Source organism: Narcine bancroftii, chromosome 1 (assembly GCF_036971445.1).
Source record: "Narcine bancroftii isolate sNarBan1 chromosome 1, sNarBan1.hap1, whole genome shotgun sequence".
In the NCBI taxonomy this organism is placed as follows: Eukaryota; Metazoa; Chordata; class Chondrichthyes; order Torpediniformes; family Narcinidae; genus Narcine; species Narcine bancroftii.
The window spans coordinates 26,002,190-26,024,979 of NC_091469.1; the positions used below are offsets into that span (position 1 = coordinate 26,002,190).

At 37.3% G+C, this 22,790-nt stretch overlaps 1 protein-coding gene across 7 annotated transcripts in view; it reads left to right on the forward strand.

The window, feature by feature from the left end:
- Positions 1–22,790, forward strand: part of elp1 (elongator acetyltransferase complex subunit 1) — a 130,773-nt gene that overhangs the window by 69,574 nt on the left and 38,409 nt on the right. For all 7 annotated transcript variants that reach the window (XM_069922706.1, XM_069922704.1, XM_069922719.1 and 4 more), the window contains 10 exons: positions 2,544–2,714; positions 11,765–11,858; positions 13,264–13,440; positions 15,519–15,625; positions 16,602–16,711; positions 17,794–17,847; positions 17,945–18,050; positions 19,745–19,860; positions 20,034–20,107; positions 20,594–20,672. In XM_069922706.1, coding sequence (XP_069778807.1) covers positions 2,544–2,714; positions 11,765–11,858; positions 13,264–13,440; positions 15,519–15,625; positions 16,602–16,711; positions 17,794–17,847; positions 17,945–18,050; positions 19,745–19,860; positions 20,034–20,107; positions 20,594–20,672 — 1,088 coding nt within the window. The remainder of the gene's footprint in view (positions 1–2,543; positions 2,715–11,764; positions 11,859–13,263; positions 13,441–15,518; positions 15,626–16,601; positions 16,712–17,793; positions 17,848–17,944; positions 18,051–19,744; positions 19,861–20,033; positions 20,108–20,593; positions 20,673–22,790) is intronic.

Sequence of the window (22,790 nt, forward strand, 5' to 3'; positions counted from 1 at the left end):
ACTGTGTCCTCTCGTTTTAGTTTCCCCAGCCAGCTCAAAAAACCTTCCTACATCTATCCTATCCATACCCTTCATAATCCTATATGTTTCTATAAGATCTCCTCTCATTCTTCTGAACTCGAGCGAATACAATCCTAGATGATTTAATCTTTCATCATAAGTCAACCCCTTCATCCCAGGGATCAACCTAGTAAACCTCCTCTGGACCGTCTCCAAAGCCAGTATATCCTTCCTCAAATATGGAGACCAGAACTGGACACAGTACTCCAGGTGCAGTCTCATCAGTACCTTATACAGTTGTAACATTACCTCCCTACTCCTGAATTCAATTCTTCTAGCGATGAAGGCCAACATTACATTTGCCTTCTTAATAACCTGCTGCACCTGCAACCTAACTTTTTGCGATTCATGCACAAGCACTACCAAGTCCCTCTGCACAACAGCATGCTGTAGTTTTTCACCCTTTAAATAAGATTCATTCTCTTATGTCCCAGGAGGGGATACCGGCCACGTAAGCATCCCGGATGAGGACCTCAGTGTTCTGGGCGGCCATCACAGTCTTACAGTCACATGTTCTGCATAGGCTCTGGAGGGTCAACAAATACTCAGCGCTTGATTCCCTGGGTCACTGCTTTCTGGTGGCCAGGAACTGCCTGGCATAGACCTCATTTACTTTCTCACGATACTGGGCCTTCAGGATCTCCATAGCCACCAGATACAAGCTGGTGTCACTGATCATTAGGTATACTTGGGGCCCAACTGACAAGAAGAGTAATCTCAGTTGGTTGGTATCTGTGATGATAACTTCTGCAGCCACCACCAAGAAGTCTTCAAAACAACGTAGTCAGAGTTCGAATGTGTTCAGGGCATCCGGCGATCAAGGGTCAATGTTGAGCTTCTCCGGTTTCAGGTACTGTTTCATGCCTCTTTTGAAATATATAGTTAATAAAATTGATGCATCATCAATAATCACAAAAGACTGGAGTTGTGAAACTATCAGGCTTTTATTAACTATAGACTGGAACAACCATTGTAAGGTAAAACATCATGAGATGGGAATGTGTAAGGAGTTACCCTGTGCAGGGCTGTAACAAGATGTGAATGCATCCTTGTACTTACAAGATAAGAGAGACATTGATGGATTGAGAGGCAGGAAGCTAGCAGGGAAAGGATAGCAACAGTTTTAGTCATTGGACAAGTAATGATATGATGATGTTCTAAGCACGTATCCAAGGGTATAAAAAATCACCATTTTGCTGATAACGGCAGAATGCATTCTCCGACTAACATTGTTAGTTGCAAGTGTTACAATCCGGTAATAAAGAACAAAGAACCCTGATTTCGACTCAGTCTGGTGTTTGTCTCACTCATTCATGAACAAAGCAGACCTAACACCATCAAACATTGACTGATTGGCTATGGTTAGGATCGGTCTCGGGAGGCGTATCCAGTGGCAGCAACCAATCATAGCATAACAGTGGTTTATCACAATATGTTTGACTTGCTGAGCACTCCCAATATTTTCTATTTTGGTGGGATGGGGGGAAATTTCCATCATCTTCAGATTTCCTCTCCAGTAATTTGACCAAGAAACAGTGCAATATTGGCAAGTTTTCTCCTTCCCTTTGCTCACCAGTAAAAAGATTGCAAGGGAAATTAAAACTATCTGGACCATGGCAAGTATAATAGCATAAAGCCTAATTTACGTGGACACAATCGTCATAGAGTTCAAAAGCTGAGTCTCAAGCAAAACTGAAGTTACATCAATTAATACAGTAGACATTAAGCTAGCAGGACATGCTATGCTTCATATTCTTCTGAGAATATTGTCAGCACTGTCTCTAACTTCTATGATCTGACTTCTTTTGTTTCCTCCTTTTCCTGCCCTACACCCCCATTCCACCCTCCACACTCAAGACTGAATATTGCTTTAGATGGGACAGAGATTTGACCATCTTGCAAGTTATATTTCAATCAATGATCAAGATGTGGTATCCTGACTGCTGAGTTGATCCCAAGTTTTGAGTTACCTATCACTTGAATTCTTCATCCTAATCTATCCCTGATACTTCTATCTTAGTCTTCTATGATGTTCTCGAGAGCCATAACCTAAAGAACAGCATCTCATCTGCTGATTCGATATATTGCATCTTGCAGACTCAACAGTGAATTCAATGATTTCATATATCGCATTTTCAGAATGCACATTAATTTTCCACCTCTTTTATAGACCTCCCCCATAAACATCTTTGCTGTCACCTTTTTCCCGCTTTCACTACCACATTTGTTATTCATCCCCAGCCAGATATTCTCTGCAATTTTTTTTTCATTTTTCCTAGTTTTAATGAAAGATTATTGATCTGAAAAATTAATTCTTTTTATCACTCTACAGGTTTCGTGTGATCTGAATTATTCCAGCATTTTTTTATTTTCATATTAATTTTTGCTTCAAATTTGAAATTAATTTTCTGTTCAACCATGTTTTAAAATATACTTTTAATTATTTTTGCATTGAGTACTGTTTGTTTTCTTGTCAATGGCAGACAAAGTACACGTGACCCCTTTTCGCCAGATGGTAGTTCCTCCACCAATGTGCGCCTATCATTTGCAACTACCCTGTCCAGTTAATCAGATTATGTTCTCCTCGGATCCACAAAGGAGCAATGATTTGGCACTTTTAACAGCAGATAACCTGATTTCAATCTACCAGGCTGGTGAGTATATTTTGTGATTAGATTCAAACAAGAAAGTCTGCAGATGCATCATTGAGCTGGTTTTACTCAACAGATCACACAGCATCCATCAGAAGCAAAGGGTAACCAACATTGTGTATTTGGACCCTTCGTCAGGTCCAAAACTTTGGTTACACTTGCTTCCTATGGATGTTGTGTGACCTGCTGGATTTCTTCAGCGCAGTTGTAATTATTGCCAAGTTAAAAGAATTTTAACTATGCCTCAAAAACATGTTGCAGTTTTATGCTAAAATAATGTGTATGGGGCTCATCATTCCATCATAGCTGTTGCTCTGTAGAGTATGGGCATTGTCCCTTCATTGTTGACCACAATACAATCTGAGGAATGGCTCTTGGATATTTTCTCCTATTTACCTCAGCCACTGCATATGCTGTCAAGTTCTATTGCTTTCTAGCTAAAGGCATTCCTTTTGTATTTCACATTGAAATTTGTGAGGCATATCTATAGATCTTTATTTTAATCTTTACCAAAGAGAGAAACATGATGTACATATCTAACCTATCAAACTGATCCATAATTTCTTCTCAATTTTAACTATATTCTTCATATCTTAACCTGCTCAATTACTAGAACTCTTTCTTGATATTTATTTTCTCATTTGAAACAGTAATTTAATATGTGCTATTGGAGTTGGGTATTTTTTAAACAAAGTACTGTACCTGTTTGGCTGCAGCAAGTACGAACTTCAGTTCATGTGTACATTGTAATTATGCATATGACAATAAACTCATTATCAATTATGAATCACCCTGAACAATATGAGCTATACTCCCATTTTAGAAATGTCACAGAGATTTATAGCATGCTGATAGGACCCTTGACCTCGCGTGCACGTTGATCAAGTTGTCTGCCCAAGCTAGTCCCATTTGCTGATGTTTGGCCCATATAGTACGAGCAAGTCAATGTGGCATTCGAGTGCTGAACAGTTGATGGTACTGACTTTTAAATCAGATGCAAGGTGAAAAGTGCCACCTCATATGGCAGTAAAAAAATTCCATTGTAGTTTTCAAAGAAGAGCAGGAAGAATAATTTTTTCTGTTTGCTATCATTTATCCTCTGTTAAGTAAAATTGATATATGATCATACAGTGCCCTCCATAATATTTGGAACAAAGATTCATTTTTTCATTTATTTCCCCCTGTGCTCCACAGTTTTAAATATATAATCAAACAATTCACATGTTGAAGTGTACATTACAGATTTTATTTAAGGGTTATTTGTATATATTTTGGTTTGACCACTTAGAAATTACAGCATTTTTTATACATAGTTCCCCCATTTCAGGGCGTTATAATGTTTGGGACATTCAGGTATGTTTAATGGTTTCATTGGTGCAGGTATAAGAGAGATAGGCGTGCTTTTAACCTTTTGATAATCTTTGGAGTCTGAAGTGCCATTTTTAAATATAAGAACCAGAGAAATGCTAATGAAGAGACTGCACAAAATCATCGAGGATCCCTTCCACCCTGCACACAACATCTTTCAGCTGTCAGGGAAGATGGGAGTATTAGCCAACACGAGCAGGCTGAGGAACAGCTTCTTCCCACAGGCAATGAGAATGTTGAATGACCAAAGGAACTGCTCACACTGACCATCTGAGACTCTCATTTGTACAAAACAATGTTTATTTATTTATTTGTTTAGATAAAAGACTTTCCCTGCATATGTATTGTTTGTCTGTTTGTGGGTTATGTCATGTCTGCCTGCATGTTTTGTACCAGGGTCTAGAGATCACTATTTCATCTGGTTGTACTGGTACAATCAGATGACAAAGAACTTAACTTGAAAGTCAAGGAAGCCATTATGAGGCTGAAAAACAAGAATAATACAGGAAAAGTGGTCACCAAAATCTTAGAATTATCAAAATAAACTGTTTGGAACATCATCAAAAAGAAAGAGAGTGGAGGAGTCACGTGATGGAGTAGTGGCCGGTCGGGGAACTCCACCCCTCTCCGGAAAAGTTTAAAAAAAACAGAGAAAACACAAAGGCACAAACACGAAAATTAAAATAAAGTGAAAGTAAAGGTGGGAAGAAAATGGCAGCGAAGAAAGAAAAGTCTAAAGCAACGGGAAGAAGAGAAGAAGAAAAGACATCGGAAGAAGAAGGTGAAGGCCTTACCTGTCCGAGAAGGCCCGCTGTGGAGAGAGAAGCCCGCTCCCTCAGGTCAGTCGAAGTCCCGAGCTCGGGACTACAAAAATGGCTCGCGGAGCCAAGCAAAAGTGCGCAACCGCGCATGCGCGAAGAGTCGCGCATACACGATGCGCAATACAAAAAAAAATGACGGGAGGGGGGACCAGCTGAGGAGTCGATCTTCACAGCTGAGAATGACAACCACAGCACAACAACAAGAAGAGAACATAGAAAACAACGAGAACAAGAAAGAAGAGAGTAAAAAGAAATCAAGGAAACAACAGATGACCAATCCAGAGGAAGAAGAAGAAGAACAGAGAGAAATGGAAGAAGAAGGGAAGGGCAAGACAATGGATATATTTTTTTTAAAGAATATATGGAATCAGTAAAAGAATGGCAATCACAAGAATTTAGTGAAATAAAAAGAAGAATTAAAAGTACAGAAGAAAAAATGAATAGATTAGAGATGGTCATGTCAGATATAGGAAAAAGAGTGGACAAGGTGGAAGAATGAAAAACAGCCATAGAAATGGAAGTAGAGGACTTAAAAAAGAAATTAGAAGAATCTAATAAAAAAGGTAAAAGAGACACAAGAGCGGTTAGCTCAGAAGATAGATATAATGGAAAATTATAATGGAAGAAATAATATAAAGATAGTGGGCCTTAAGGAAGATGAAGAAGGCAAGAATATGAGAGAATTTATAAAAGATTGAATCCCTAGGGTCCTAGGAAGACCAGAATTACAGGAAGAAATGGAAATAGAGAGGGCACATAGAACATTAGCCCCTAAACCACAACCACAACAAAAACCAAGATCCATTTTAGTAAAATTCCTAAGATATACAACAAGAGAAAATATATTGGAGAAAGCAATGAAGAAAATAAGAGAAAACAAAAAGCCACTGGAATACAAAGGTCAAAAAAATTTTTTCTATCCAGATATAAGTTTTGAACTCCTGAAGAAGAGGAAGGAGTTTAATACAGCAAAAGCGATCCTATGGAAACAAGGATATAAATTTATGCTAAAGTACCCAGTGGTACTTAAAATAGTTATTCCAGGGCAGCAAAACAGACTATTCTCGGATCCGGAGGAAGCACAAAAATTTGCAGAACAACTACAAAACAGACAGAGAGATGAAGACATGTAACGAGAACAGAAATGACCACGAACTATATGTATGTGTGTATATGGGTTATGTATGTATATATGTGTGTACATGAGTGTATGCGTATTTAAAAGAAAATATATAGAGTATAGATAAGAATTAATAAGGGAAAGAAAGGGAAGAGAGGAAGTAAGGAGGGAATTAAGAGAGTGACCTTTGTTGTATATGAAAATTAAAATCTTTTCTGGGGGGGCTGAGTTACGGTCACTGCGAAATCAGTTGACGCTTGCGAGTGAATTCGCAAATCCCAATGGAAAGGGGAGATGTGGTTGCCCGACAAGGGATAAAGGGCAACTCAGGAAGGGGAGGGGATAGTGGGGTTAAAGAAATTTTAGATAGGAGAATAAGGGAAATGTTTGATGTTTTAGAAATGTTGTCTTATAAAGTGTTCAAAAAAAGAAAGCAGAAATGGATAAGGAAAGGTGATGATGAGGAAACGGAAAGGAAAGATAAACAAAGTATGAAATGGCTATGTTGAACTATATGACTTTAAATATTAACGGAATACATAACCAAATCAAAAGGAAGAAACTGCTAAATTTACTGAAAAAAGAAAAAATTGATATAGCATTCGTGCAAGAAACACACTTAACTGAAGTGGAGCACAAGAAATTAAAGAGAGATTGGATAGGACATGTAACAGCAGCGTCATATAATTCAAAAGCTAGAGGAGTAACTATATTAATCAGTAAAAATGTACCAATTAAAATAGAAGAGGAACTTATAGATCCAGCAGGGAGATATGTAATGATAAAATGTCAGATATATTCGGAGCTTTGGAATTTACTCAATGTATATTCACCTAACGAAGAAGATCAAAAATTTATGCAAGATATTTTTTTGAAGATAGCAGACACGCAAGAGAACATACTAATAGGAGGGGATTTCAACCTTAATTTGGATTCAAACATGGATAAAACTGGGAAAAAAGTTAACAGAAAGAACAAAGTAACCAAATTTATAATTAAATCGATGCAAGAAATGCAACTTTTGGATATATGGAGGAAACAACACCCAAAGGAAAAGGAATATTCATATTATTCGGGTAGACGTAAAACATACTCAAGAATAGACTTATTCCTGTTATCACCTCGCATGCAAGACAGAGTTAGGAAAACAAAATATAAAGCTAGAATATTATCGGACCACTCACCCCTGATATTGACAATAGAGTTAGAGGACATCCCTCCAAGAATGTATAGATGGAGATTAAACTCCATGCTACTTAAAAGGCAGGATTTTAGAGAATTAATTGAAAGACAAATTAAAATGTACTTTGAAATAAATGCGGAATCAGTGAAAGATAAGTTTATACTATGGGACGCAATGAAAGCGTTCATCAGAGGGCAAATAATAAGTTATGTAACCAAGATGAAGAAGGACTACAATCAGGAAAAAGAGCAGTTGGAAAGGGAAATAGCAAATATAGAAAAAGAATTAGCAATGAAGGAAGACACAACTAAAAGAAGAGAATTGGCAGATAAAAAAATAAAATATGAAACACTACAAACATATAAGGTGGAGAAGAACATAATGAAGATAAAACAGAAATATTATGAACTAGGAGAAAAAACGCACAAAATTCTAGCATGGCAGCTTAAGACAGAACAAACTAAGAGAATGGTATTGGCATCAAGGAAAAAAGACAAACAAATCACATATAATCCAACGGAGATTAATGAAAACTTCAGAGAATTCTACGAACAATTATACCAAACTGAAAACGAAGGGAAAGAAGACAAAATAGATGAATTTTTAACTAAAATTGAACTACCGAAATTACAAATAGAGGAACAAAATAAATTAACAGAACCATTTGAAATAGTAGAAATACAAGAGATAATAAAAAAACTACCGAATAATAAAACACCAGGAGAGGATGGATTCTCAATAGAATGCTATAAAACATATAAAGATTTATTAATTCCTCCCCTCCTGGAAGTAATCAACCAGATTGATAAAACACAAAGCTTACCAGATTCATGCAAAACAACAATAATTACAGTAATACCAAAGACAGGGAAAGATCCACTCGCACCAGCGTCATATAGACTTTACTTAACACAGATTGTAAGATAATAGCTAAACTATTAGCAAACAGATTAGCCGACTATGTACCTAAAATAGTAAATCTAGACCAAACTGGATTTATTAAAAAAAGACGAACAACAGACAATATTTGTAAATTTATTAACTTAATTCATGCAGTAGAAGGAAATAAAGCTCCAACAGTAGCGGTTGCTTTAGACGCAGAGAAGGCCTTTGACAGAGTAGAATGGAATTATTTATTCAAAGTAATTGGATTAAAGCATTATATAAGGGGCCATTGGCGAAAGTGACAGTAAATGGATATATATCAAAACAATTTAAATTAAGCAGATCAACAAGGCAGGGATGCCCACTATCGCCCTTATTGTTCGCGTTAGCCATAGAACCACTAGCAGAACTGATAAGAACAGAAAATAAAATAAAAGGGATAAAAATAAAAGACAAGGAATATAAAATCAGTTTATTTGCAGATGACTTAGCAGAACCAGAAATATCAATAAAAGAATTATATAAGAAATTGAAGGAATATGGAGAAGTGTCGGGATACAAGATTAACGCAAATAAAAGTGAAGCAATGCCAATGAATAATGCGGATTTCTCAAAATTTAAGAAAGAATCACCATTCAGATGGCAAATGCAAGCAATACGATACCTAGGTATACAAATAAATAAAAACCTCGGCCATCTATATAAACTCAATTATTATCCACTAATGAAAAAATTACAGGACGACTTAGAGCATTGGAAACACACTTACCACTAACACTAATAGGAAGGATAAACTGTATTAAAATGAACATTTTCCCAAGGATACAATACCTACTTCAGGCATTGGCAATACACTTGACAGAGAAATTCTTCAAGGAGTTAAAGAAAATAATAAGGAAATTTTTATGGAAAGGGGGGAAACTGAGGATAGCACTAGATAAATTAACAGAATAGTATAAACAAGGAGGCTTACAACTGCCAAACTTTAAAAATTATTATAGAGCCGCACAATTAAGATACCTATCAGATTTTTATCAAACAAGGGAAAAGCCAGATTGGACTAGATTAGAACTAGATAAAATAGGGGAGAAGATACCCGAACATATATTATATAAATGGGATGAAAAATTGGTACAACGTAGGAATTCTCCAGTATTACATCATCTGCTCAATATTTGGAAGAAGATTCATGTAGAAAGGAATAAAACAAATTACCAACTACCAAAACTAATACTGACGCAAAATCAGCTAATCCATTTTACAATAGATAACCTTTCCTTTAGAGAATGGGAGAAAAAAGGGATCAAAAGAATAGAAAATTGCTTTTCAGGAAATAAATTATTATCCTTTGAACAAATGAAGGATAAATATAATATAACTCACGATACAGTGTTGGCATACTACCAACTGAAATCCTACTTGAAGGACAAATTGGGAAGCAGTCTGAGGTTACCAGAGGGAAGTAATTTTGAATATGTGATTACAGACACAATGATAATCAAAAAATTTATAACAAACATGTATATTAAACTACAAGAAAAGGAGAACAAGGAAACAAATGGTAAAACTAAACAAAAATGGGAACAAGATCTAAACATAAAGATAAAGAATGAAACATGGGAGAAGTTATGCTCAGGAACTATGAGAAATACAATAAATACGAGGTTACATATGATACAATTTAACTGGATACACAGGCTATACATTACACCTCAAAAGTTAAATAAATGGGACCCAACAGTATCTGACAGATGTTTTCGCTATAAAAAGGAAATGGGAACAACAATTCATGCAATCTGGTCATGTGAGAAAGTGAAAAAATTTTAGGAAAATCTAAACCAGATATTAAATAAAATCACAAAAAGCAATATACCAAAAAAAACCCAGAGATCTTCCTCCTAAGTAACATAAAAAAACAAAGAATTTGGACTTGATTTGGATGGTGCAGCCCTAGCTGTAGCAAAAAAATGTATTATGTCAGCCTGGAAATTAGAAGATAACTTGAGAATACAACAATGATATATAGAAATGAATAAATGTATTCCATTAGAAAAAAATAACATATAATTTAAGAAATAATATTACAATATGTGAACAAATATGGGAGCCTTACATGAAACATAATAGAGAAAACCTACCGGGAACATCTACCACCTAAAATGACAGAAGGAGAAGATAACAAAAAGAATTGACTCAGTGGAATTTCTTGTTTATTTTTATTGAGTGACAACATTGTTTAAGGGTTTAATGTATCTTCGATTCTGAACTTTAAATGAATGGGAGGGGAGGTAGGGAGGGTGGGAGGGGAGGAGGGAGGGGCGGAGAAAATGACACTATATATTTGAAAAGGAAAATGTATGTATCTTGATCAATGTGGTTTATAGTGTGAAAAATAAAAAAATTAAAAAAAAAGAGAGAGTATTGGTGAGCTCAGCAATCGCAAAGGAGCTGATAGGCCAAGGAAAACCTCCACTACTGATGACAGAAGATTTCTCATTATAATGAAGAAAAATCCCCAAATATATGTCCAACAGATCAGAAACACTCTTCAGGAGGCAGGTTTGAATGTGTCAATGACTACTGTCCGCAGAAGACTTCATGAACAGAAATACAGAGGCTATTTAGCAATTTGCAAATTATGAGTTAGTCACAGAAACTGGATGACTAGATTACAGTTTGCCAAGAAGTATTTAAAAGAGCCTGCAAAATTCCTGAAAAATGTCTTGTGGACAAATGATACTAAGATTGACCTGTGTCAGAGTGACACCAAGAGCAAAGTATAGAAGCTTAGACGAACTGCCCAGGATCCAAGCATACCACCTCACCTGTGAAAACATCGTAATTATCTTCATTGATGATGTAACTGCTGATGGCAATAGCAAAATGAATTCTGAGGTGAATGGAAATATGTTATCTGTTCAAATTCAAACAAATGCTTCCAAACTAATTGGACAGCTCTTTGTCCTACAAGAAAACATACTGCTAAATCAAAAAAGGAGTTTTTCAAAGCTTAAAAACTGGAAAATTCTTGAATGGCCAAGTCAGTCACCTGAACTAAATCAATTGAGCATGCCTTCCATATGCTGAAGAGAAAACTTAAGGGGACATTCCCCCAAAATAAGTAGAAGCTAAAGATGGCTGCAGTAGAGGCCTGACGGAGCATCACCAGAGCACCTGGTGATGTCTATGAATCACAGACTTCAGTCATTGCATGCAAGGGAGAGAGGGATATACAGTAAAGAACTAAACATGACTACTTCAATAAATATATAATCGATAAGTCCCAAATTTGCCCTGAAATTATGGGACTGTGTTTTTAATAAAATGCTTTAATTTCTACATGGTCAAACCAAGATGTATACAGTACAAATAATCTGGAATGTGCACTTTAATCACATGTGAATTGTTGGATTGTAAATTTAAAACTGGAGCACAGGAGCAAATAAAGGAAAAAATGTCTTTTTCCCAAACATTATGGAGCACACTGTATTCGCATTGCTAGTTGTGAGATCTTTATATGCAAAACAACGTTTGTGTTTCAATATGAAATGCCTCATTGGCTGTGAAGTGATTTGATACATTGTGAAGTTGTGATACTATTGCTGTGAGAGATGAACAGAAATTAAATGTTTTTTTAAGAATTACCAATTAGCTTTGTATATTTTCATCCTGGCAGATACTGATGTGAATCAAGATTCCTTCTTAAATGCCATTGGAGGAAGTGGATTAACAAAGCATCTATCAGCTCCCAAATTGGTCAAAACATACAGGTAGTGTACTTTACTCTTTCATGAATTCCTCAAGTCATGCTTACTGCATACTGTCTGTTCTGAGCTGAGTCTGAGATTGCACATGAGCCTCCATCCAAAGTTGAAAGATTGACAATTTCAAAGCATGCTCCACAGACCAGGCTTGTATTCCAGTAAATATTACTGACTGAGAGGTAATCATACTGACATATTTAAGATGATCAAAGGAATTAACCTAATCGAGCCAAGAGATCAAGACAACATTTTGCACCATGATTGCTAAAATCCAATCCTTAAAGCAAGATTTAGTTTTTTTTGTCACAGAGTATGTACACTATTTATTCCCCTGTGGTGACTCCAATTTTCCAGTTGCCTGGACCTTTAATTCTCCATCCATTACCACTGTGACACATCTGTCATCAGTTTCCTAAAATGTTCTAGTGAACCATAACCTAAGCAACAGTATCTAATCTTCTGATTGGGCACAAGAAAAATAGGTAAGCAGAGTATTTTTAAATGGTGAGAGACTAGAAGGGCACTGTTAAAAGGAATCTCTGTGGCCTTCATGCAGCAATGAGAGTTCATATCCAGATTTAGTAAGTGAATGGCATGTTGGTCTTTATGACTAAAGGATTTGAGCACAAAACTAAAGATGTATTGCAGGAATTACATGAAGCCTTAGTGAGACTCCACCTGAAATATTGTGGAAATATTTTGTCTCTCCAGCTAAGAAAGGTTATACCTTGGGGTATAGAGAGTTCAATGAAGGCCCATCTAATTATTTCTGGGTGGTCAGTTTGTTGTATGAGGATAATTTAAATGAATTAGGTTTGTACCTTATTGAGTTTAATAGAATTATTTCATTGAAAATGGCAATATTTGTACAGAGGTGATGCAGTTAATGTTTACTCTAGCTGGGTCATCCAGAGCCAGGGGGTCACAGACTCAAATCAAAAGGCTGATCATTCAAGACATTGATTCAAATAAATCTCTTCATCTGGAGGATAATATATCTTTGAAATTCTGCACCCAATAGGGCTGTGGAGCTTAGGATATTCAAAATACAGAACTGTGAATTTTTAGATATTCAAGCAGTAGAGAATATGCCAGAAAGTGGGACTGTGGTCAAAGATTAACCATGATTTTATACAATGGCAGACCACACTTAAAGGGCAAGGTCCTGCATTCCTGCTTCAATTTCATCTATTTTTTATGGACCATAAGTGGGTGTGTATTAAAATCAAATAACAATAAAAAGCAAGTATTGAAATATATTCATTTTCCATCCTCTTTTTGTTTATCAAAGACGATTGGTTTCAGATGAGCCTCGGGTGTTCAAAATATTAAGTTTATATAGTTTTACAAAGTAATTATTACATTAAGCCATACTTGTCCTACCTTTCATGTTTTATTGTGGAAATGTCAGAATTCATTTTGAAGATGGAAAAAGTGATTCTCTGAAACCTTTGAAGTTGCGTTTTATAACCTGGGTAAAGGAAAATAGGTTTCTGGGTGTATTTCAAGGACCGACAACATCCCAGTCTATTGTCTGTCAGCTGATAACTTCATCAGATGAGAATCAGGAGGATACATTATGCGTCAGGTAAGAATCTCAACATTTTTCAAGTTAAAAAAAAGTCAAAATTCAAATTATCAATTGCAGTACAATTCCGATTATCCGAAATGGTCGGGACCGGGCCTATATTGAATTATTTTTTTTTTTCTGGGCAACTGGTCATTAAAAAAAAAATCAGCCCAGTAGCAACAGAAAATCACTTGTATCAATGCTTAAACAACAACAAACAACAAGGGAAGGTTTTTTAAGGATTAAAGTGATGTTTAATTCTCACCAAAAAAAATGCTGGCTACCACCGATCATCAACACCTCCCCACTGAGGCCTGCGCCCCTGTCCGGGAGCTCGAGGCCCACTCTCCTGCCTGGCCGCTCGAGGTTCCCAGTCAATTCTGATTTGTCTTGGATAACCTCATTTATCTGAATTTTTAAAAAATTTTTGAATAAATAAAAATTTCAGAGAATCCAATTTCGGATAATCAAAGTTGTACTGTATAATCGTACTGGAATTCATGGTGTTCCGAGTTTTTACTTTTGCAATTTTTATTCATCATTGAGCTGTGGATGTTCCTTGAAAATTAATGGTTGGGTATTGCTTGAACCATTGCATTTTATTGCACGTTGAGTCAGCAGTAAGGAAGGCGAATGCAATGTTAGCATTCATTTCGAGAGGGCAAGAATGTAAAAATAAAGGTGTAGTGAAGAACCAGAATTCTTCAGAATCAAAATTTATTGTCACGAGCATGTCACAAAATTTGTTGTCTTGCCGCAGCATCACAGTGTAAATATTTATATAAACAACCTTACAAAATAAATAAAATTAGTTCAAGAAAAAGAGAAAGTAAGGCAGTGTCTCTGGTTCATTGTTCATTCAGGAGTCTGATGGCATCCTGAGACTTGATAAGACATGGTCAGACCACAATAGTGATTGGGACCCATATCTAAGTAAGGATGTACTGGCATGGATAGGATCCAGAAGAGGTTTACTAGAGTAATCCCAGGGATGATAAGGTTAATGCATGAGGAGCATTTGATGGTTCTCGGCATGTACTCGCTAAAGTTTAGAAGAATGAGAGAGGATATCATCAAAACGTACCAAATATTGAAAGGGCGAGATAGAGTGGATATGGAGAAGATATTTCCAGTAAGATCAGAGGGCATAGCCTCAGAATAAAAATAAGTTCCTTAAGAAGAGAGATGAGGAGAAATTTCTTCAGCCAGAAGGTGGTGAAACTGGAATTTGTTGCCACAGATGGCTATGGAAGCCAAGTTATTGGGTACTTTTAAAGTAAAGGTTGCTAGGTTCTTGATTTGTAGGGGTGCCTAAAATTATGCATAGGGCTGAAAGGAAAATACATCGGACATGATCTGAATGTTGGAGCAGACTTGATGGACCGAATTGCCCGATTCTGCTCCTACATCTTGTGGTCTGAAACTAGGGGTGGTCATAGAAGTTTCAGTCTCAAGGTGGTTGCAGCAGTATGATTTTATTTGTCAGCATTAATAAATACAATAATTATATAATTAAATACAGTAATCATATAGATAGATAAATATATTATACAAAATAGAAAGCATTGTAATTGTTTTAGTTACTCTATTTTTTTCTTAATTTTCTACAGTTCTTCTGCTTCCAAATAAATTGTTGAAAGTTCAGTGAATCCCATATACCAGCAGCAATAAAAATACACCAAAGCAATGGTTCCTTAAACAAAATTAGTTTAATTCTCTGAGTATAGAACAACAAGATCAACACTAAGTTATTTACACAATCCCTCCCTCCCCCCCACCTTAATGTAAGCGCAAGTGTGTGTAATGTGTTTTCAAGAAAGTCCTTTTTACTGGCCATTCTTCCACTGTCCACATTTCCAAGGCTACAGTTTCCAGTAATCTTCAATCCTGTGCACAGAATCAAACAGTCATTACATTTAAGCAAATTTCAGTACTTCACTTAGAATTACCAGGCAGAAAAGTTATGGAGGGTTACAGAGAGATGGTTGTTGCTTGTTGTACACCCCAAACAGGACTGTCTTTATCCTTGAGTTTGCTGTTGCCTTTGCGTTATGTTATAATTGATTTCACCATTTTGGGATTCTTAATTATTCCAGGACTCCTGTAACTGTTGATGGGCAGATTATCAACTTGTGCTACAACCATAAGGCGAACACTGTAGCCTTGGAACTCTCTAACGGACTGATACTAAGATACCTGTGGGGTTTGTATTTTTCTACTCAAGCATTTAACTTGAACTTGGCTGGTGCTTGATTATCCTGCAAGAAATTTGTTAATTTTTGGTAGAGATCTTCCTCCTCTAAGGGGTACATGTAAAGAAGTTTTGGCTTTGCTCCATGTCACTTTCCAACTGTTGATTTTACTAGCTAAAAATTCCCAAGAAGAGATCAACTGTAAATTTCCCCATATAAATTCGACAAGTGAGACACTTCATCAGCAGATTAATTTCAGGAATCAGCCCTGCTGGAAATAACAAACCTGGGACATTTTTTTCTCTCTTGAAAAGAAATAGCTGAAAGGTGATCTTTTGGAGGTCTTGAAACAAGGAAGATTTTTGGAAGATCGCAGGAAGAATAACTAATTAGCCAGGCAGCATTCATAAGTAAAACGTTCCAAACTGAAACATAGAGCACTACATCACAGTACTGGGCCTTCAGCTTATGATGTTGTGCTGACATATATAAACCTACTCCACAACAATCTAAAACTTCCCTACTGCTTCCAGGCATGCACCACTCCCTGTGTTTTAAAAAAAAAAGTTACCTCTAACATCGGTCCTGAACTTTCCTTCATTCACCTTAAATACCTCTGGTATTTGCTATTGTTCCAGAAAAAAGGTGCTGACTTCCCATTATATCTATGCCTCGAATAATCTTGTATACTCTATTGAGTTACCTCTCATCCATCGTTCCAAAGAGAGAACCCCTAGCTTGGTTAACCTTGCTTTATAAGACATGTTCTCCAATCAAGACAACATCCTCCTCTTCACCCTCTCGAGAGCATCTACATCCTTCCTCTAATGAGGTGACCAGGATGGAATGCATCGTCCCAAGTGTTGACTGATCATATCTATCCATGGATATTGCCTGTCCACTGAATTCCTTCAGTAGCTCGAGATACCAGCATTTGGAATTTTTGTGTTTCTCTGTTTAGTAAAATTTCAGTATCTCTTGTTTCAGCTGCCGAACCCTGTGAGCCATGTGTCAAACCGTGGAGGACAGCTGCTGGGTGTTTAGTAAAATTCTCTCAGCCTTGTGTAGAAACAGCTCTGTGTACAATTGAAGAAGAGGTGAGAAGGTTTATCATTTTTACCTGTCTTTCTCTTTCTCTTCAAACTGCACCTTCCTGCTGGAGTGCAGTTCATTGACGTACGTGCTGAAAGCCATTCATGATGACTGCATCCTGAGGGCCAATTTTGATCTCTAGCTAGTGTAAGGTAAAACATCATGAGATGGGAATGTGTAGGGAGTTACCCTGTACAGGGCAGTAACAAGAAGGGGAGGTGTCCTTGTACTCCTGTTAGGTAAAACATCATGAGATGGGACCGGAGAAGGAGTCACCCAGTACTAAGGAGTAACAGAATGCATCCTTGTACTTACAAGATAAGAGAGACATTGATGGATTGAGAGGCAGGAAGCTAGCAGGGAAAGGATAGCAACAGTTTTAGTCATTGGACAAGTAATGATATGATGATGTTCTAAGCATGTATCCAAGGGTATAAAAAATCACCATTTTGCTGATAACGGCAGAATGCATTCTCCGACTAACATGGTTGGTCGCAAGTGTTACAATCCGGTAATAAAGAACAAAGAACCCTGATTTCGACTCAGCCTGGTGTTTGTCTCACTCATTCATGAACAAAGCAGACCTAACACTAGCAACACCCATGTTTCTAATTAGAAGGAGCATTGAGCATTCTTGAGAGAGCTGAGCATTTGGAAATTTACTTTTATTTTAGAATCATTGAGTTATACATCATGGAAGCAGGCTTTTCAATCCATTCAGTCTGCGACTACTAACCTCTGATTTGCCCTAGTCCTACACTAATATCACTATCCCCTAGATTCTACCATTCACGTACACACTAGCAACAATTTACAGTGACCATTTAACAGACTCATCTTTGGGGTATGGGAGTGAACCAGAGCACCCAGAGGAAACCTTCTTTGTCACAGATGGCCTCAAAGGTGAGGACCGAGCCCAGCTCTGCTCGTTATGCATTCTGCTGAGTAGTGCTCTGTCTCTCGTGGGATACAGAGCCAACAACCTTTGTTTCTATGGCTAAATTGCTCATATCATTAATGAGTGGAAGCATTGGCTGGGTTTCTTGGGTGATTTCAAAATTAATTTCCCTTTTCCTCTTTCCTCAAGGAAATGGTATTGGGTCTGACAGAAAGATCTCGATTTTTTGTTAATGCAGCAGAGGTAAGAATTGCATTTTTATTTCTGAGGTAATTCTTCTTTGTATATTGAATTCACTGAATGTTATTAATTTATTGTGGGTTTTTTCTGTTCTGAACAGATGGCTTCCAACATTACTTCATTTATAGTATATGATGAGTTCCTGCTATTCACGACCCATTCACACACTTGTCGCTGTCTCAATCTTCGAACTATTTCATTAAAAGGTGAGTTTATAAGGTATACTCTGCAACTTATGTAACCTGGATTTGTATTTTCAAATTTAATTGTTTTTAGACAGACCTCGGAGTAAAGTTTACTACAAGAGGGGTAAATTAAATGAACCCAGCTTGTTCCCTCTCCCCCCCCCTCTCTCTCTCTCTCTCTCTCTTTCTCTCTCTCTCTCTCCCCCTCCCCCCCCTCTCTCTCTCTCGCCAGATTTTCTTTGTATTTTGTGGGCCTCCTGTGGATTAGACGGATCTACATAGACAGTAACTTGAGTTTAAATTATGCATTTTGGCACTTAAATCATTGATATTGAGCCCAGGTCAGACCCAAAAGCTAAATCCATAGGATGAGTTTGAAGAATATATTTAAAGGTAAAGAATGTGCTATGGTAGAGTAGTTTATACAGGGAATTTTGGCATTGCCCTCCAATAAGTAGAGAAGGTGCAAGAAGCTTTATCATTTATGAGATGGTTACCAGCCTGAAAGAGTTTAGAGGGAGATATAAACCTTAAAAAGATTAAACAATGTCTTAAAAAGAAATGATTCACATTTTAAAAAGAAAGCAAGAAAACTTCTAAAAGATGAAACAGAATGTAGCAAACAAGCAGGGTGGCATCAATTTAAAAATCAAATGGACAATGAAAGTTAAGTCCATGGGTCAATGTAGGTGTGAGACAACAGAGCTGATATGAGCCTACAGGGACTAGTGTGTGATTAGCTGAGGTTTACCAGGAGTAGATAAGAGGTACCCATCCATCAGAATGTTAGAGGAATATATGACAGTTTCATTAGACAGTAGTGTTGACAAAGTGGAAATCTGTGATCATTTGCAATTGAAAGATTGGAAGGATATCAGTAAGATTGAAAGGGAGTAGAAAAGATTTACTAGGATGTTGCCAGGTCTTCAGGGGTTGAGTTACAGGGAAAGATTGAATAGGCTAGCATTTTTATTTCTTGGAGTGAAGAAGAATGAGGGCAAATTTGATAGAGATGTACAAGAGATATAAACTGGGCTTTTTTCACTTAGTTTGGGAAGATAAATACGAGGAGCCATAATTTTAAGCTGAAAGGGAAAGGTTTAGGAAGGGGGAGCATGAGGGGAAAGTTCTTCACTCAGAGAGTGGTGGGAGTGTGGAATGGGCTGCCATCTGATGTGAATGCAGCTCGATCTTGAGTTTTAAAAATAGATTGGATAAAAAGATGGATGGGAGAGGTCTTGAGGGTTATGGAGTGGGAGCAAGTCAGTGGGACTAGAAAAATAGTGGTCAGCACAGACTAGAAAGGCCAAATGGCCTGATTTCTATGCTGTAGCGTTCTATGAAAATAGACAAGTCATTGTGTTGGGGGAGAGTTGTAGTCAACCACAATCTTATGGTTGTGAACCATACGATTCATTCAGAGTCAATGGCCAAGGAGTCACTCATCTCATGATAACCACTCTGTAAAACAGTGGCATTAGAATGGTCATATACTCTTTAACATAAATATATTAAAAATGTGAGAGAAAAAAATCAACCAGCAGCTTGACTCCAATTACACTCGAACACAATTCCTAGACAACTCTACTCTTCCCAGTAAATTTGTGGATTTTTGATGTATTTCTATTCCTTTTTGTTGATTGGCTATTTAAATGGTATTTGAACTGGCATATTAATTAATGCCATGCTAATTAATTTATTACCTTCATATACAGAATTGCTGCATCTTCCAAATAGTGATTCCCAGCCAAATGATGAGACAGTTCGCAGAACGGAGAGAGGATCTCGCATAGTGACTGTGGTACCTCAGGATGCCAAACTCATTCTACAGGTTAGCAGTGACATGACTAAAATGTGTTAGAAGGGGTCTACAGAGACAGTGCCCCAGTCTGTAAATGGAACAGTGGTAAAATGAAAATTAATAAGGGACCAAAATTGAAAGTGCTGAGATCTTAAGATGCTTAGATTATTTGAAATAAACTGTGTATTCCCTTTACTGTGCAGATGCCAAGAGGAAATCTGGAAGTTATTCACCACAGAGCATTAATACTTGCCCAGCTCAGAAAATACCTGGACAGGTTTGTAAGACAACAAAAGTAATTTCTGAATTGAAAACTGTTTTTGAATTCTATTGTTATTTATGGATCTTTTTCAAAAGCTGGAATTGTTCGCACCTAGAACTAAGAAATTTAAGAGGAGATTTAATGGAGGTGATCAACATTCTATTTATATTTGAACATGCCTACTGTGAGGCCATTTTAGAAATGGTTGTACAGCAGACATATTCAAATATATTTGCTGTATGATCAGGAAAAGACTGAAAAGGTTTAAAAACATCCCTATATTTTACACAAAGCCCATTCGGTTTTCTGCCAATCAGTATTCATTATTTTTCCAAGAAAGAGTACAAGTCTCCAATTATAGCAGGTTATCCTGACTTTGTGAAAGTTCCAAATACCCCTGCTTTTGCTGCTTTCTGTTTTGTGTTAAAGGAACTTGGGATGTTGAAAGCAATCAGGAGCTTGTAACTTAAAACTGACAGTGTTTTCATACCTTTTCTCTAGGTTAAAGTTCAAGGAGGCCTTTGAATGTATGAGAAAGCTGAGGATAAATCTCAATCTCATTTATGATCACAATCCAAAGGTGAGAACTTTTGCTAGTCCATTATAAATACTGAAACTTCCGCATGTTCTTCTTGATTGTACATCTTCCACTGATTTGGTTCCCAAACAATAACATATTAGTTGTGAAAAAATAACTGATTAAAAGATGTGTTGTAATGGCAGTCATTTCTTCAATGTCTTGTCCTGAGGAGGCAATGTGTTGTGCTAGAATTGATCTGAATGAAAGCTTCTCTGGCAAGGTGATTCTTCAACTGGATATGCAGATGTGGAGGTAAAGGATGGTAGGAGAAAGGTAAGAAGCAAAAGTCTCCAATGATCGTGGTTGGTGATGGCAATAGATTTGATAGAATTCAAGTTCAAGGCATAATCCAGATTGATTCCTGGGATCAGAGGAGAGGTGAGATTGGGGATTGTCCTCTGAAGAAAAATTGTTCCTCTCTTGAGTTTAGAAGAATAACGTAGTTGCGTAAAAACATTTTCATATGGAGCTTGATGTGGTGGATACAGGAATTAACTGAAAGGAGAACAAAAAATCTTAATCATTCAAATGTTTTGCCCAAGGGGGCTGCAGAGACTCAGTTGCTGAATATATTCAAAGCAGGTATTGATATTATTTTGGCTATTTGCATAATCAAGGCATGTTGGGTGGGACAAAAAATCAGCGCTGAGGCTGAAGATCGTCCGTAGTCTAAATGACCTGTGGAGGTGCAGCCTTTTCCTGTATATTCCTTTAAATAAAATAAAAACAATTTCAAAAGGCTGGCAGGTCACTAACCAGATGGAATAGACTTAAAGTTATTGATAATGATGGATGTTGCTGGAGCATCTTTGATGTTATGGGAGCTCTGCTCATTCAGACAAATGGAAAATATTTAATCACATGCGTGACTTGAAATTTCTAGATGGTGGAAAAGGTTTGAGAAGATGAAAGGAATGTTGTTCTACAGAATGTCAGTCTTCTGCTTGCAGTGTGTAATATTTTTGAGGTTGATCCAAGGATGCACATGGTTGGGATTCTGTGATGGTAATTCCTTGAATATCAAGCAGAAATAGTTAGATACTCTCTTGTTAAAAATGATTATTGCCTGGCAATGTGAAACTTACTGCTGCTTGTCAGCTCAAGCCTGAAAATTGTTCATACAGGTACACAATCCTTTATCCAGACATCTAAAATCCAGAAAGCTCCAAAAACCAGCATTTTTTCCTGGTGCTGGTACAGCAGAGGGAGAGAGAGAGAGAGAGAGAAAGACAGCAGTGTGACTAGGTTGGGGAGTGGTGTTGAGGGGGGGGGGGGGGAGCGGTGGACAGCAGCGTGACATGGGTGGGTGAGAGGGAGAGAGACGTCAGCGCGATTGGAAGGGGGTGGATACGGCAGCACAATTCGGGTGGGCTTAAATTTGGGGCAGCTGGCTTTTGTTCTGAAATCCAGAAAAATCCGAAATTCAGAACACACTGTCTATAACATAACATAACATAACAATTACAGCACGGAAACAGGCCATTAGGCCCTTCTAGACCGCACCGAACCAAACACCCCTTTCTAGTCCCACCTCCCTGCACAATGCCCATAACCCTCCATCTTCTTCTCATCCATATACCTGTCCAACCTTTTCTTAAATAATACAATTGACTCCGCCGCCACTATTTCTCCCGGAAGATCATTCCACACGGCTACCACTCTCTGAGTAAAGAAGTTCCCCCTCATGTTACCTCTAAACCTCTGCCCCTTAATTCTTAACTCATGTCCTCTTGTTTTAATCTTTCTTCCTCTTAACGGAAATAGTCTATCCACATCCACTCAGTCTATCCCTTTCATAATCTTAAATACTTCTATCAAATCCCCTCTCAACCTTCTACGCTCCAAAGAATAAAGACCTAATCTGTCCAATCTCTCCCTATACTCTAGATGCTTAAATCCAGGTAACATTCTGGTAAACCTTCTCTGCACTCTCTCCACTCTGTTTATATCCTTCCTATAATTAGGCGACCAGAACTGAACACAGAACTCCAAATTAGGCTGCACCAACGTCTTATACAATCTCAACATCACCTCCCAACTCCTATATTCCATGCAATGATTGATAAAGGCCAGCATACTAAAAGCCTTCTTCACCACCCTATTCACGTGAGTTTCTAC